The 18,190-nt window shown below is 35.1% G+C and overlaps 1 protein-coding gene across 2 annotated transcripts in view; it reads left to right on the top strand.

The window, feature by feature from the left end:
• The window catches only part of LOC114335879 (WASH complex subunit 2C), a 136,242-nt gene that overhangs the window by 42,156 nt on the left and 75,896 nt on the right, over window positions 1–18,190 (top strand). For both annotated transcript variants that reach the window (XM_028286169.2, XM_028286168.2), the window contains exons 6-7: window positions 6,405–6,537; window positions 6,794–7,020. In XM_028286169.2, the coding sequence (XP_028141970.2) occupies window positions 6,405–6,537; window positions 6,794–7,020 (360 nt within the window). The remainder of the gene's footprint in view (window positions 1–6,404; window positions 6,538–6,793; window positions 7,021–18,190) is intronic.

The raw sequence follows: 18,190 nt of genomic DNA, 5'->3' as shown, positions 1-18,190 counted from the left end.
TATCACTATTGAAAAGTACCATTACCGTACTTTAATTTTTATATAACATTCCCTATATCCAAATTTATCAGTTTTCGAGATATTTTCATTTTTGAGAGGAAATTCTTTTAGGCGTCTAAATTTTTCAAAATTTTAAGTAAGCCATGACTGAATTGATAATTGACGATTACTGATTATCAATCCGGTAATCAATATAACAATGTAGCAAATAAAGAAAGAAAAATAATTTATTAGTAATAAATTTAAAAAAACACACACAAACACAAAATACAACAGTTTGTTGAGACAATTAAACACTACTTTTGTATGTAAATGTAACAATGTAACAAATAAAGAACAAAAAATAATTTATCAGTAATACATTTTACAAAAAAAAAACATGTTTGAAAAAATTTAAAGCTACTTTTAATAAAATATTTTTAATATTTAATTACATAAGGTGTTCAAAATTACCTTCTAACACATTTATGCACGCCTAAAAACGATCATTGAATGAGCTACTTACACTATGAAGAATTTGTAAATTAATACATCGAAATACACTTTATATTCTATTTTTCATCTCATCCCTTGTTATTGGTGGTATTTTATAATCTTCATTATTAAGGTAACCCCAAAAAAATCAGTCCAGTTTATTAAATTCTGGTGATCTGGGTGGCCACGCTATTGGTCCATTGAAAAATGAAAATATCTCGAAAACTAATAAATTTAGACAAAGGGAATGTTATCTAAAAATTAAAGTACGGTAATGGTACTTTTCAATAGTGATATAAAATACAGGGTGGTCTATTTAAAATTACTGAGAAAATAATGTACTTGCGTTTTGACTTATCCTGTATTTGATATAAAGAAAATTAGCAATATCAATAATTTTTGAAAATTTTGACAATACACCAAAAAATATGGCATCAATAAACCATTGCTGTTGTGGGTATTCTTATTTATACAGGTAGTCGAACTTGTTACGATTTTCATATAAAATTGGTTATAACTTTGTAAATACCCTGTATAACATAACAAACCTTTATATTTTTGTGATGGAGAAGTTGACAGGATTTCGAATATAAAATAAAATATAGGGTGTTCCATTTAAAAAAACGTAAGTTTGGTCTGCCACTGTGTTATCGAACACCCTGTAACATGCTTATTTTGTAATGTGAAGCTCAAAGTTATAGCTGTATATCACATATAGCACATATAGCATATATAGCACATATCTCACTCAATAGCCACCACCAAAATTAACACTCTGTATGAGGTTACATCTAGCATACCGTTCATCATATATGGAAACAGGATTGACAAAACTTCGTCTACAGACGAGTTGGTGAACAGTATGTCAGTTGTAACCTCATACAGAGCGTTAGTTTTGGTGGTGGCGGCATAGTGCTACGGAGCGGTATTGCTTTGAAAGGACGTACCGAACACGTGGAGGTGATATTAGGTGAATGTAAACTAACATGTACATTGAACACATTTTAGGAGATGTTTTGCCATTTGCAAGCCACATTGGATACGACATATTGGTGCGAATGCACGTCTTCATGTCGCTAGAACAGTGAATACCTACCTTGATGAGATTTAATTTAAAAATTACATTGTCCAGAATATAGTCTAGATCAGATTTAAATCCGATTATATAGCCCAGTAAATGAACGGGATATACGGCGATACCATGTAATTTTCAGGGGCAACCCCGAATTGCATGAACATTTGGATTTAGGTTCTACTTACCCTCCACTTCAAAGTTGAATTTGTGCCGTTTTCTGATTATAAGCAACTTTCATCTATAGAGTTTTTTTATGTAAGTTAATACTTTTTGAGTTATTTGCGATCGATTAAAAAAACTGAGCTTTCAGACGGTTTTTCGCGAATAACTCAAAAAGTAAATATTTTATCGAAAAAAATATATTTAGCAAAAATGTAGCTTATCAAAAAACGAAATGAGCTGGGTATTCGTGAAGTCTATAGGTCCAGCAAAGGCAAATTTGTAGCTCAAGAAATATACGTTTTTATTCGTGTAATTATAAAATGAATATTTCATCGTGAAATATCGAAAAAATGAAGCACTTTTTTTCTAGTCGAGGGATTGAAGCACAAATAAAGGCCTTACTGTCGATTTTTGGCGCAGTAAGACGGATTTTAATGCAGTTTGGTGCGTTGGATTCGTGAGAATGCCAGGAAATTTTGTGAACTAATGTAATGAATAAGAAATTGCATTTGTGCATAGGAAAAATGCATTTCAAAAGTGCATTTTGAAATAGGCAATTATTATAAATTTGCAACTCGGTAAATAGTGGGAAAAATTGACTTAATTTTCTTACTCGGGGGTTTTTGGGGTCGCTGAAAACGAATATGAGGTCGGCGAGAGTGTGCAAACTACCAGGTGCCTGCAGCGGGTGTAATAAACGTCTTCCTATAGAGTATTGTGGTAATTTATCATATAATTGGCTTAAACTCATTACTCGGGGGGTTTTTGGGGTCGCTGAAAATGAATATGAGGTCGGCGAGAGTGTGCAAACTACCTAGTGCCTGAAGCGGGTGTAATAAACGTCTTCCTCTGGAGTATTGTGGTAATTTATCATATAATTGGCTTAAACTCATTACTCGGGGGGTTTCTGGGGTCTCTGAAAATGAATATGAGGTCTGCGAGAGTGTACAAACTACCTGGTGCCTGCAGCAGGTGTAATAAACGTCTTCTTTTGGACTATTATGGTAATTTGTTAAATAATTGGCCCAAACTTGTTACTCGGGGGTATAATATTCTGTAGTTGTAAGTCAGACTGCGGGTGCAGGAAGCATGGGTTAGTTTGTAATTTAGCCTGCAAAAATTGTGCAGGCTCTGATTGCACAAATATTGAAGAATAATGAAGAAGAAGATGATAATGATGAAGAAAATGAATTTTAAAGATAAATTACGATAAATTTTGTATAATGAACTTTTTTAACCATAAATATATTATAATAATAAAAATTTATGTTTATTTATAATAAAAACACCACCCTTTTCGATCACTATAGTTACATCGAAGAAAATAGGTTACCCCAAAAACCCCCGAGTAACGAGTTTAAACTAATTATATGATAAATTACTCTCGCCGACCTCATATTCATTTTCAGCGACCCCAAAAATACCCGAGTTACAAGTTTGGGCCAATTATTTAACAAAGTACCATAATACTTCAGAGGAAGACGTTTATTACACCCGCTGCAGGCACCAGGTAGTTTGCACACTCTCGCCAACCTCATATTCGTTTTCAGCGACCCCAAAAACCCCCGAGTAAGAAACTTGAGTCAATTTTTCCCACTATTTTTCGAGTGCTCTTTGGAAATGCATTTTTCTTATGCACAAATGCAATTTGAGATTTCTTATTCATTACATTAGTTCACAAATTTTCCTGACATTCTCACAAATCCAACGCACCAATCTGCATTAAAATCCGTCTTACTGCAAAAAAATCGACACTTTAATCCTTCAATGCCTCGACTATTCGGGACAAACCCATTTAAACTTTTGTAAGTTGTTTGAAAAAAGCTTTATTTTAATTGTTTATAAAAGTTTCTAGCATTAAAAATAAGTGAGTTACGCTCAAAATAAAGTTGGCCCCCTTCTTTTTTGGTAAAAAAGTCATGAAAATCCCGTGTTTAGCTCTCCAAATGAAATTAATCGTTACCGCTTTACAAACAATTTACTTTACTTATCTATTTTTTATATGATCTGTCAGTTTCACCGGTTTAAAGGGGTTACAGTTAAAACGGTTGAACGAGTCACTAATCACGAATGCATGCAAACTTTGCACAGTCATATCTTAACCAATTTTTGTCTTACAGAAAAACAAAATGAAACTAGCATATTTATAACAGCAAAACCTACATTTTTTTTACTCATTGAGATTTTTCATATCACTAATACTTTTAAGTTATTTTGAAAAAAGGAAATTTTTCCAAAATTTTTAGAAAAATTGTTTTTTACTATAAAACCAAATTTTTTCAAATATAAGCACGTCAAACCGGTCAAACTTACAGATCATATAAACAATACACATACATTTAAAGCGAATGGTAAAGCGGTAACGATTAATTTTATTTAGGGTGATAAATAGAGGGATACTTTCACGATTTTTTTTACCAAAAAGAGGAGTCAACTTTTTTTTTCAGCATGACTCATTTATTTTTGATGCTAGAAACTTTTGCAAAAACTAAAAAGAAAGCTTTTTTGAAATACTTTAAAAAATGTTAACAAGTTTTTCCCGAAAATTGCTTAATTTTTCGGTGATTTCCCGTTGAAATATTCGATTTGGAATTAGACAAATAAGAACGTATTTTTCATGAACTACAACATTGCTTTTACTCTATTTATAGACCTTACTGATACACCATTTTTTTCGTTTTTTTATATGCTACACTTGATAAGAATATTTATTTCGATAAAATATTTACTTTTTGAGTTATTTGCGAAAAACCGTCTGAAAACGTAGTTTTTTGTCGAAAATTAAACGTTTTCAATCGAAAATAACTCGAAAAATATCGATAAAAAACTCTATAGAACGAAAGTTGCTTAGAATTAGTCAATTTATCCATCCATATCCGGGCATATTTTAAACAGACGTTTTTCCACCCCCAAGAAGGCGTGACTGTCACTCCCCCAAGTAAGAGCCAAAGGCACAAATTCAACTTTGACGTGGAGGATAAGTAGAACCTAAATCCAAATTTTCATGCAATTCGGAGTTGCCCGTGAAAAATAACACTCAAAACGGTCATTTACTGGCAACACAACCAACCTTATATGGAATCATGTGATATTTTTTATTATTTCGTGCGAATTTAAAAAAACGAACACACGAAGTCAAACAATATTTATTTTAAAGCAATTTAATAACAAATACATAACAATTAAATACAACAATATAGCATTTAAAAAACAAATTGAAACTAGTTGTTTTAAAGTCAATAGAATAAAAATTTCAATGTAAAACGAATAATGTTGAAATTGTTTTTATTTATTTTTTTTTGTTTTTTTTTTGAAGTCAGTGTTATCACCTCTAGTCGTTATGCAAGCGTCAGTTTGCGTAGGCACGCTCCTATTCAAATTATCAACATTTTGTTGTGGTAGGTTGCTCCATTCTTCAAGAGCAGCTTGTACTAACCGTGCGGTGTTTTGTGGATTATCCCGGCGAGCTCTGATTTTTCTTTTAAGCATATTCCACAAATTCTCTATAGGGTTAAGCTTGGGTGAGCAGGCAGGCCACTCCAAACAAGGGATACCTTCTGCTTCAACGATGTCTCTAGTCACTCTAATAGTGTGTGGAGGTCCATTATCATGCATGTAAATTAAATTATTTTTCCTGTTGCACCTTTCTGTAGGTTATCAACATACATGTGAGCAGTTAAAGTTGATTGGATGAAAATTAAAGAAGTTTTTTGTGGATCACAATTCCTCTCCAGAACATAACACTTCCCCTTTTATATTTGTGAACAGATCTGACAGTTTTCGTTCTTGCTTTTCTTCCTCGACTTTTAAGTATACGATTTCGTGAGTCATCTGATTTTACACAAATCCTGACTTTTCTGAAGATAGCGCATTTTGTCAATTCCCAATGCTCCAGTTTTAGTGTTGAAGACACCAATTTAGGCGATCAATCTTGTGGTGCCTGGATAACTCGGGAACCCATAACTGTCTCCTGCTGTGTACTTCTTGGCACGAACTCTTCTTATCGTTTCAACTGAAACAGTTACACATGTAGCTTCCAAAAGCTGCCTTTGGAGCTGCAGGTGAGAAATGGTTGAGTGTCCGCCAGATGATTGGACAATTAAACGATCGTGGCGAGCTGTTACTACTTTTTGGCGACTTTCCTTTGCTTTATTTTTGAGCTTTCCTGGTTCCTATTACCTAGCATAGGTTTTGGATAGAACGCCGTGTGTTACGCCTAGTTCTGCAGCTATGACTCTCTGAGAACATTACTTGCTCCACAAGACCAATAATCTTTCCCCGTTGTAAGTTCTATAACCCCACATGAGGCATATTTTCGTTTTTGGACGCAAAAGTTCAATTTGCAACTCAAGCAAGTAACCTATACCGCACTGAGCTATACTATCTGACTGTCTTATCGATTTGTTTATTTTCAATAAAAACCTTTATTCTTCGCAACAATAACAAGTTTTTTCAAAAGAAATAAATATTGCTTTGAAATACTTGGTGATTCCATATAAGTTTGGTTATCATAATATACACACAATATGATATGATATAAAACATCGCATTCGGAAAAGAAAACCTATTCGTATGATACTGGGGGGCTAAAGAGCAGCAGCAGAAAAAATTTCATTTCACATGCATATGCAATATTTTTGTCCGTGAGTAGGTATATAATATAAATCCATAACATGAGGTTATTCCTCTACAGGTCCCTCAATCGAATAAAGCTTTTGCTGAACAACTGGCTGCTAAGTTGGGCAATGTGATCAGTAGAGAAGAAAATGTCCCAGAAAACATCAACTCCAAGCCAATACAGCCTAGTAAAACTAATACTTTCTCAGGTAAGGGGAATCCTTAGTTTGTTTTGTTACATTTGTTTTTGTATTTCACAGCAAAAATGATAAGTGTGACATTAGAGCAAGCCGTTATTTCTTGCTCAGTGTTACTGTCGAGATCTTATTTTTCTAGCTGATGCTGTCCCACGTCATCATTTAAAAAAAATGGAATTTTTCAAGAAAAAAAAAACACTTTCGATAAACGATCTAAAAACTTTTATAAAAGTTATTATTGTCACCCTTATATTTTTATTATTTTCAGCTGGTCTGTTTTCTGACGAACCTCCACCTCTAAGTTACCCTGAAGATACAGTGAAAGGAATCTTTTCTACACACAAAAACCTATTCGATGATGACGGGGAAGATGATGACTCTCTATTTTGGGATAATACCAATAAAGTGCCACCTGCCGTGAGAAAAGATGATAGCACAAATGCTACGAAGGAAGCCAAGTCTGTTAAGTCTGAAGTTCTGTCTAAGACTTCTCAGGTAACTATTTTTATTTGATCGAATATTTTTATTAATACATTCACACTGATAATCTGTACATGTTTGACCATACTTTAATGTGAGTATGGCGATTACTACTGTTAAATGGGTTTCAGCTATGAGACATGTATTTATTATATGTCAAGAATGATTTAAAGTTCTTTTTGGTGTCATAGAAGCCCATTATCATTCCACTCCAGTTGCTTAGCCATCTTTGATTTTAGTTATCACAACCTGGCTGCGTTTTTGGAGGCTTTTTAATCATTCATCTAACGCGATGTAGATGCACGTGATTTAACATGTGATATAACAGTGGGTATAAACAAGATTCGCATAATATTTAGCAATTTAACATGTGATATAACAGTGGGTACAACATGTGATATAAACAAGATTCGCATAAATCAGAGGGCTATGGAGCGCCAGATGTTGTGTGTCTCCCTGGGGGACCGAATCCCAAACGAAAAAATACGTCGTAGAACAAAAACAACGGACGCCGTCGAAAGAATCGCGTCGCTCAAGTGGAATTGGACAACGTCTTCAGATTGTCAGACAACCGATGGACAAAACGTATTGTCGAGTGGAGGCCACGAGAACAAGCACTACGGAGCAGAGAACGACCACCAACCAGATGGGCTGACGATTTGAAGCGTATTGTCGGCAACTGGATGCAAGCCGCACAAAACAGAGAAAGATGGAAAGAGCTGAGGGATACCTATGTCCAGCAGTGGACGAGTACGCGTTGATGATGGTAAGTGGAATTGGACAGGACACGTCTTCAGATTGTCAGACAACCGATGGACAAAACGTATTGTCGAGTGGAGGCCACGAGAAGAAGCACTACGGAGCAGAGGACGACCACCAACCAGATGGGCTGACGATTTGAAGCGTATTGTCGGCAACTGGATGCAAGCCGCACAAAACAGAGAAAGATGGAAAGAGCTGAGGGATACCTATCTCCAGCAGTAGACGAGTACGGGTTGATGATGATAACAGTGGGAATTATACATACTACGCTAAAAAAACGTTGATGACATCGAAATTATTAGACAAACGAGCCAAAATGACTATTCACAGAACACTAATTACACCCGTACTAACCTATGGTTGTGAGACCTAGGTAATGACAAAAAAAGATGAAGCGCAACTCAAGACATTCGAGAGACGGATACTGAGAAAAGTATATGGACCTGTGCAAGAGGAAGACGGTTCATGGAGAACCAGTATAAATGACGACATTAATCAGGGTTGTTTCGTTTTAAACATTTTTTTTAAACAACTGTTTTAAATATGTTTTAAACATGTGTATATGTTTAAAACAGTTTTTGTTTAAAACACGTTTAAAACGTTTAAATTAAACAAGCATTTTTTTCATTTTCTTTATTAACCCAGGAGCAGTCGCGCTCACTTCTGTCACGTAAGTATTCGCGCGTAGAGAAAAAATCTCACAATACGAATTTAAATACGAATTTAAAACAAATTTTTATTTTATACTATTTTTATTTACTTGTTATGTTAAAAATGTCTATTTCTAACACTTTTAAAGCTAATTGGTTCTCACCAAAACCATAACTTCCACAAAAAAAAAAAAAAATTTAAAAAATCCCACGCATTACTACAATCTTTCTCGAGACACTTACGAGTGGAAAATTATGTTGCAAAATTTTTCATCGAGTTGTCACGAAAAAGAATAAAATGTGAGATTTTTTCTAACGGCGCGACTGCTCCCAGGTTAAAATAATACATAAATATGAAAAAAATTCTCAAATACATTATGCAAACTTTTTAACATATACCCCATTCCACGAATATACGATCCTCTTGGATTATCGCGACAACGAATATTTTACTGTGCAAAATATGAAGAACGAAAGTAAATTGCAAATTATATTTTTGTTTATTGGAGTAATTATTAGAGCAAAATACTTTCGTACTTTTTATGTTGCACACTAAAATATTCGTTGTCGCTATAATCCAAAACAGTCGTATATTCGTGGAATACACCATACATATTATTTATTTATTAATAACCGAAACTTAACAAAGATTGAAAAACTTAAAACATTTTGCATACAAGAGTTAATAAATTTCTCAAAACTGTTCCAGTCTCATAGTAATCTTGTAATCTAAAATTATCAACCTGATATGACGTCATCACTGATGCAATTAAGCTCTTTAAAAATTAAAACCAACTTAACAGCTGTGACATTGCCTAGCCGATTACGTAGTTTGGAATGGTAAACCGTATGTTTAGGAGAAGAGTCTTTCTATGTTGGCTGACGATGTATTATAAGCTGTGTGGAGCTGTTGAGCAAGTTCCAATGCTGTAGTATTTATATTTTTCATAGAACGCCACCATGTCTGTGGTATTACATTCTAAATTAAATGTTTAGAAAACTTATATGGTTTAAACGGTACACACTTTGCCTGGTAATTAATAATAATTGGCAATGCTCCTGGATGATAATTTATAATAGATGGATTTTAGGTTTATTTCCACTAAAGCGCTTATCAAGCAAATTTGCCAAAAAATGAACCGGGGTCAAAGCCATTTCCATACGCTCCTTGAAGCTCCTTCGTATAATGTACAAAAATTTGCCATTTGCATGTTTAAAAAAAAACACTCAACACCACAAAATAACTTACAGTAGGCGTTATTACAATAGCCAAATTGCAATGATAATTTATAGTAAATAGTCTGGAGTTCCCCAGACAATAGCTCCTAATTGCAATTGGTTTTCTTATCTATTAGGTTAAAAGTTAAAATTAAAGTTATTATGTTATTAATATTATGTTTAAGAAAATATGATTGAAACAGTGTTTTTTCTACATTTTATTTGTTTAATAACATAACATAAAATTTAAAATAAAAAAACGCATGTTTAAAACAAAAAAAAATGTTTAAAATAAAAAAAACACGTGCTTTAAGCATGTTTTATTTGTTTAACACATGAAATTTAAAAACAAAATAAAACATGTTTAAAACAAGAAAAAAACGTTTAAAACAAAAAAAAACATGTGTTTTGTATAACATTAAAAAAAAACATGTTTTTTTGCAACCCCGAGATTAATGCATTAAATGATGAACACGATATTGTAAGATTTATTAAAAGTCAAAGAATGTCATAGGTCTGGATCCCGCGTATGAAAAAAAAAGTTGATTAATAGCAAGCTGAAAATTTGTTAATAGCTTAAGGGTGTCTAGTCGGAAAAACTTTGATATATGGGAACACAGGAACAGGGGATGTTCTAATTGTGGAACAGGTTAAAAATTTGGAACGGTCAGACCACGAATACGGCACATGTATTTTGTCCGACAGAACAGACTTAAACTCTCTGAACAGAGATTAAACTCTCATGCAAAAATCAGACTGCTATTTTTTACCAAATGGGCGTTTTAATGAGTGGAACATGTAGAGTATTTCAAATGACAGGAATTATGACAGGTGATAAATAGCAGTCTGATTTTTGCATGAGAGTTTAATCTCTGTTCGGAGAGTTTAAGTCTATTCTGTCGGATAAAATAAATGTGCCGTTTTCGTGGTCTGACCGTTCGAAATTTTTAACCTGTTCCACAATTAAAACTGCCCCTGTTCCAGTGTTCCCATATATCAAAGTTTATCCGACTAGACACCCTTAAGCTATAAACAAATTTTCAGCTTGCTATTAATCAACTTTTTTTCATACGCGGGATCCAGACCTATCATGGCTGAGACATATCCAGAGACAAGAAGATACAGAATCAACAAAGAAAATATTACACTGGAAGCTGATAGGAAGACGGCTTGAAAACTAATAACGTAAGACAGTGGAGAAGAGCACAAGGGAGGTCTGAATGGAAGGCATAGTCATATGTACATCATAGTAATATTTAACAGGGCGATTCAAGGAGTGGTGTGATAGAAATGGATTAGTTGAAAATTTGAAAAAAACCAAGATTGTAAACTTTTCATACGGTGGTAGTCAACACAGCAACACTACAACGTTTTTAGGCACAGTTATAGACTTTAATTTAAGTTTCGAGAAACACATAGATCATTTATGTGAGCAGCTCAATAAGACGTATTTTGCGATAGCGGCATTAAAAAATGATATGCCATCAAGTACATGGATCTCTGCTTTCTATGCGCAGGTATTTTCCCGTATCGCGCAGAACATCATTATTTGGGGCCGAACTTTCGAAAGTCTGCGCATCTTTCTTTTACAGAAGCGGATTATCAGACGAATTTTTGGCATAAATTACCGTGACTGTCCACTTTTATTTTCCGGAAGGTTGAATAATTGTTTAAGAAAAATAGCGATCTTCATTCACACTTTACGAGGAACTGTGACAAAATTCGTTTGGTGTAATATAACCATGCCGGTTTTAAAAAAATCCCCTCACTATACTGGCCCTTGTCTATATGATAGACTACCGCTAAGTTTAAAAAATCAAAATAATTTAAGATTTTCATTTCTGCTGTTTCCAGCAGTCTTTGTGTTTTCTCCGTATCTGCTCTTGTTTCCGCTGTATACGTCATTATCGGTCTTATTGTTGATTTATGTATCCTGGTTTTCGTTTCCATTGTGAGGTAGTTCTCCAGATTGTGTTGTTGAGACATCCTGTTGCTCTTTTCGCCATGTTCACTTGTTTTTGTACTTCTTCCACTTTTCCGTAGCTTGACAGTTTTATTCCCAAGTATTCCGTTTCCATCACTTGTTCTATTATTTTATTATTTACGATCAGTTTACATCGTTTCGATTCCGCTGATATTACTAGCGATTTAGTTTTGTCTGTTGAGATTACCATGTTGTATATGAGCGCCGTGTCTTCGAATTGTTTAATTATTTTTGTAGGTCACCTTCATTTTCGGCTGTCATTGGGTGCGTTCACCAGACCAGTGCGCTGTGTGAGCGCTTTGAAACTGTTTAAGATTTTTCGGGTGAACGTCAATGTCAATTTAGGCTAAACTTCAACGTGTTGACGAAGCGGTCGCCATTTTATTCAACGTAGGATTTGCATCGCTTCAATATTGAACGTGTTTAAGAAATATATTGTAATGGCGCGCTTATTTGAAAATGTTTACTTTTACAATGGTTTTAATTATAAAGTAATTGAAACTGAGGAGATACATAATTGTATATGCTCACGAAATTGTAAATCTGTGTATTGAGAACAATATTTTCATATAACATACAACATAATTCATATTTCTCGTGACACTATTATTTCTTTATGATGGGAATATATTATCATCATCATCCAATGGTTCTGCCAAGTCCAGCACAGCAGCATTAAAAATTATTTCTCGTTTATTTCATTATCAAACAACAATAAAGGTATCTGGTATATTATCCGTTTTTGAATTAAATTTGTTAAAGACACGTCCAAGTTATCATTGAACGATATAAATAAACAAAAACAACGAATCTCGTTTTAGGTTAAGTTTATAGAACAGGTGACAACACAAACAGAACCAACTATGAAAGTGCCAAAAGGAAAAATACCATTCACCAGACTGAACGTAGTTTTAAAGCGCTGAAACACAGCTGTTCAGTTGACAGTTAAACCGATTAATTCTGGTGAACGCAGCCATAATGGCGTCGTCGGCGTAGCAGATTATCTTTATTTCCTTTTCTCCCATTCTATAACCTCTTCTTTTTTAACTTTCTTTATGATTTCATCCATTATCAGATTAAATATTAATGGGCTCAGCGAATCTCCTTGTCTAATGCCAGTTTCATACTTGATAGATTGCGATAGTTTTCCCTTACCTCTTACCATAGCTATGTTATCTTTATATATATTCTCAATGGTTTTTATTAAATCCAGTGATATTCCCTTTTCATATAATAAATGTATCGCGTCCCAAATTCTCACTCTATCAAACGCTTTCTTCAAATCTATCAGGCACATATATGCTGGTTTGTTGTATTCCAGCGGCTTTTCTTTTATTTGTCTTATTACAAAAACTGCATCCGTGCATGATCTTCCTGTCCGAAATCCTTGCTGTTCCTCTTAAAGAGTTATTCGTTCGTTTATTTTTGTCGCTATAATTCTTGTTGTCAATTTGAGTGTTGAATTTAAGAGATTTATTGCTCGATAATTATTGGGGTCTTTCTTATCTCATTTCTTGAAGAACTTCATCATGATCGCTCTCCTTCATTCATCTGGTATTTTGTTCGTGGTGATTATTTTACGAATAAGAAGTTGCAGTTGTTGTACAAGGTGATCACCTCCATATTTTAAGAGTTCATTTGGTATTTGATCTTCCCCTGGTGATTTTCTATTTTTTAATTTGTTTATTCCTTGTACTTATTATGTAATTATATTATATAATGCTATATATTAACTTACCTTCATAAATGTATGACAATAGTATATTGTACAACAAGAGAGAAAAAAGTCATATTTCTCACGAGTGCAGAAGTTTGTTGGCACGAGCCGAGGCACGAGGCGAGTGCCGCAAATCAAGCGAGAGAGAAATATGTCATTTTCTCTCGTGTTGTACACTGTACTTTTTCTATGGATGCGTTTTTGTCAATATGTAGTTCAAACTTCAAAATTAAATAATTTAGGTGCTTTTAGGTATATTATATGCCTAAATTGAAATAAAATACATGTATACACATAGGTATTTAATATTCTTAATATTTATATACTTTATTTATTTAAAATTATAATTCACAGTTGAACAGTCTTAAAAGGTAATTTTTGATAAGTTTTGACAAGTTTGAACACATTTTATTAGACAAAAATAATTGTGTTTGTATTGTGCATGTTACCATGGAAATGACGATCATATGTATGTAAACCGGAGAAAACCGATGTAAACCGATGAACCCGTGAGAAAAAATATTTCTCACTGCAATGACCGACTTTTCTCACTGCCTGAGAAATTGTTCATTTTGAATGTATGTAAGTAGTGAGAGAAGTTGCACATTGTATAGCATCCATAGAAAAAAAAGGTTTTTTTATTATCTTCCTTTATTGACAATCAGATATAATACAAACATCTATAAGTCAATTTGTTGGTTATACAATAATATAGTAAATTAATTATTGTACATGTGGTGACGTGGAGAGGTAAACATCCAGCGATATTTCCTCAGTTGCCTCTTAGGTCGGATGGCCAGCTTCTTCTGAGTCTTCTATTGTGGACAGGTTGCAGTAGTCGATGAAGTAGTGGATTAGGGTGGTCTTCTAGTTTGTTGTGGTATTTTCTGTTGTTTTCTCGAATGACTTCGTTTACATATGCAATTTTTAGGTCAGTGTGTAGAGTTTGGTTTGATACGTACCATAGTGCATTAACTATTTCTCGAAGTATCTTGGATTGTGCTCTCTGGATAATCACGGTATTGGATTTGCTAGCACAGTCCCACAGTTCAATGCCATAAGTCCAGATTGGCTTTCTCACTGCTTTATATATTAGCAATTTGTTTTCTATTGAAACATGGGATTTTCTTCCGATGAGCCAGTAAAGTTCTTTGGTTTTTAGGTAAAGTTGTATTCTTTTCTTTGTTATATGGTGTTTCCAGTTGCGTTTACTGTCAAAGTATAGCCCTAGATATTTGACTTGGTTACTTGTATCCCGAAATAACCAAAGTACGTGCCTCCTAGCGGCGGGATACGGGCAACAATACATTGGCTTATAGGGCAGTCCTTACAGTAGGGATCCTGGCCTATACAGAAAAATGCAGGCGGGTGTGGGGTAATACTGCACTTTGGTTGCATTGGTGGTGTATTGGCTAAACGTGCAGGGCAGGGTATGGTGCTGATAGAAAAGGCATTCAGGCATCAAATATCCAAAAATCTTTTCAGGCCATAATAATGAAAAGACCTTCTCCAAACGCAATAAAAACTTATACTGAAATGATGGCATCTCCTGAGGTAAAATGTTCCGGAAGTAAAATGAGCCTCCGTTCGGATCTCCGGGTGAGGACTATCTCAGGGGGAACACCATTACAGGTTAGAAAAATCAGGATAGGGTCTTGGAATCTTGGTAGTCTTACAGGTAAGAGTCTGGAGTTAGTGGATGCGCTCAAACGAAGAAGAGTCCAAATTGCTTGTATTCAAGAAACTAGGTGGAAAGGACAAAGGGCGAAAGAACTAGGTGAAGGATACAAATTGTGGTATGTAGGGAGTAGTAACACTAGAAATGGAGTTGGTATAATTGCTGATAGTGAAATGAAAGATAACGTAGTAGAAGTTGTAAGAACGAGTGATAGAATGATGTCAGTGAAATTTGTAATTGATAAAGAGGTATTGAATGTTGTGTGTGTGTATGCTCCCCAAACAGGTCTGGGTGAGAATGAAAGAAGAGCTTTCTATGATCAATTAGGAGACGTACTGAGTGATATTCCAGCAGAAGAGAAGGTTATAATAGGAGGTGATTTCAATGCACATGTGGGCCAAACCAAGACAGGATATGAAACAATACATGGGGGATTAGGCTTTGGAACTAGAAATGAAGCTGGAGATGACATGCTTGAATTAGCAACAGCATTGGATATGGTGATTGTTAACACATTCTTTAAAAAGAGAGAAACTCAACTTATTACCTACAAAAGTGGACAACATCAATCCCAAATAGACTACTTCATGATAAGGAAAGAAGACATACGTGAATGCAAGGACTGCAAGGTAATAGTGAGTGAGACAGTAAGCCAACAACATAAGCTGCTTGTTCTGGACATCGAAGTAAAAAGCGAAACTAAACAAAAACATCGGAGAGGACCACAAAAAATCAAGTGGTGGCTGCTGAAAGATGAGAAAGAAGGTCTATTCAGGAGAAGAATAGTAGAAAAAATATGTTGGAACATGAAAGGAAGCCCTAATACAATTTGGAGAAAAATGGCCAGTAGTATTAGAGAGACTGCTATTGAAATACTTGGGAAAACGTCAGGAAAAAAGTTCGAGGATAAAGAGACTTGGTGGTGGTCAAACGAAGTACAAGGAAAAATAAAAGAGAAGAGAAAATTATATAAAAAGTGGCAAGAAACCAGATCCGACACAGATCTTCAAATCTATATGGTGGCGAAAAAGGAAGCGAAAGTAGCAGTAGCAAAAGCCAAAGTAGAAGCGTATTCAAACCTATACGATCAACTTGATACCAGGGAAGGCGAAACGAAGATATATAAAATAGCCAAACAGAGAGCAAAGAAAGCAAAAGATTTTAATCAGATTAGATGTATCCGAGATGAAAATAATAAAATACTAGTTCACGAAAGGGAAGTCAAAAAGAGATGGAGAAAGTACTTTGACAGCTTATTAAATGAAGAATTTGACAGACAGCCTGTAGAGTCAACGGAGACAGTAGCAGCAATGGTCACCAAAATAACCAACGAGGAAGTGGCTCAAGCGCTTCAAAAAATAAAGAAAGGAAAAGCGGTAGGACCAGATGATATTCCTGGGGAAGTATGGAGAGCATTGGGAGAGACAGGAACAAGATGGCTAGCAGGTCTATTTAATAGAATTATGGAAGTCGGACAAATGCCAGACGAATGGAGAAGCAGTATACTGGTACCTGTTTACAAAAACAAGGGAGATATACAACAATGTACAAACTACAGGGCTATAAAACTGCTTAGCCACACCATGAAAATATGGGAAAGAGTAATTGACAGACGGATACGTGAAGAGACCGAAATATCCGAGAATCAATTTGGCTTTATGCAGGGTAGATCAACAACAGATGCAATTTTCATTATAAGGCAGTTGATGGAAAAATACAGGAGTAAAGAAACAAGCGCTCATATGGTATTCATTGATCTTGAGAAAGCATATGATAGAGTTCCTCGAGAGATTCTATGGTGGGCACTCAATACGAAAGGAGTCCCTGGTGAATATGTAAAGATTGTGAGGGATATGTATGAGGGAGTTACGACTAGTGTTAGGACAGGTGTGGGAGAGACTGATAAATTTCATGTGAAAGTAGGATTGCACCAAGGCTCGGTGCTTAGTCCGTATTTATTCTCATTAGTTTTGGACCAGATAACAGCGAAACTACAGGGTAACATTCCATGGTGCTTAATGTATGCCGATGATGTCGTGTTAGTAGGAAATAGTGAAAGAGACTTAGAACAAAAACTGGAACAGTGGAGACATGCTCTGGAGGAAAAAGGTTTAAAACTTAGTAGGACAAAAACAGAGTATTTGGAATGTTCATTTAAAGATGGAGCTACTACAAATAAAATGGTATCTTTGGATGGTGAAATGATTGTGAAAAGCAATAGTTTTAAGTACCTAGGATCGGTATTACAGAGTAATGGAGAAATAGATGGAGATGCATGCAGTAGAATTAGGGCTGGATGGATGAAGTGGAAAGAAGCGAGTGGTGTGTTGTGTGACAGAAAAATTCCAATGAAGCTGAAGGGAAAATTCTATAAAACAGCCATAAGACCGGCTATGATGTACGGAACTGAATGTTGGGCAGTGAAAAAGAAAGAGGAACAACGAATGCATGTGGCGGAAATGAGAATGCTTAGATGGATGAGTGGAGTGACAAAGAAGGATAAAATTAGAAATGAGTATATTAGAGGAAGTCTAGGTGTGGCACCAATTGATGCCAAAATGAGAGAGCATAGGTTAAGATGGTTTGGTCATGTTCAACGTCGAGACGTTAATCACCCAATACGAAGAATAGCTGAAGTGCAGATTCCTGGAAGGAGTAGGAGAGGAAGACCAAAGAAGACCTGGGGGGAGGCGATAAGGCAGGACATGTTGGTAAAGGGGATTAACATTGATATGACCCAAGACAGAATTGGGTGGAGAAATGCAATTAGGGAAGCCGACCCCGCATAGGGATAAGGCAAAGAGAATGATGATTTGACTTGGTTACTTTGTGGTGTTTTTATATGATTGATAGTTACCGGTGGGCAGGTTCCAGTCCGGAGAGTGAATGTTATATGGGATGATTTTGTTTCGTTTACCTTAAACTTCCACTTCTACAGCCATATTCAAGTGAGTTTAGATGCTCTTGGAGATTTTGTGTTGCTACAATAGGATTGTCATGCTTGGCAAAAATAGCAGTGTGGTCTGCGAATGTCCCGATGGTTGTTTTATCATTTGTAGGTAAGTCATATGTATAGAGTATATACAATAATGGCCCTAGTATGCTTCCTTGTGGTACACCAGAGTTAATAGGCTTGTGCTACGATACTTCTTCTTTAACTTTTACTTTACTTTCTT

The sequence above is a fragment of the Diabrotica virgifera genome, chromosome 4, assembly GCF_917563875.1.
Source record: "Diabrotica virgifera virgifera chromosome 4, PGI_DIABVI_V3a".
NCBI classification, from domain to species: Eukaryota; Metazoa; Arthropoda; class Insecta; order Coleoptera; family Chrysomelidae; genus Diabrotica; species Diabrotica virgifera.
The sequence above is the reverse complement of the archived record's forward strand: the minus strand, read 5'-3'. Positions and strand labels throughout refer to the sequence as shown.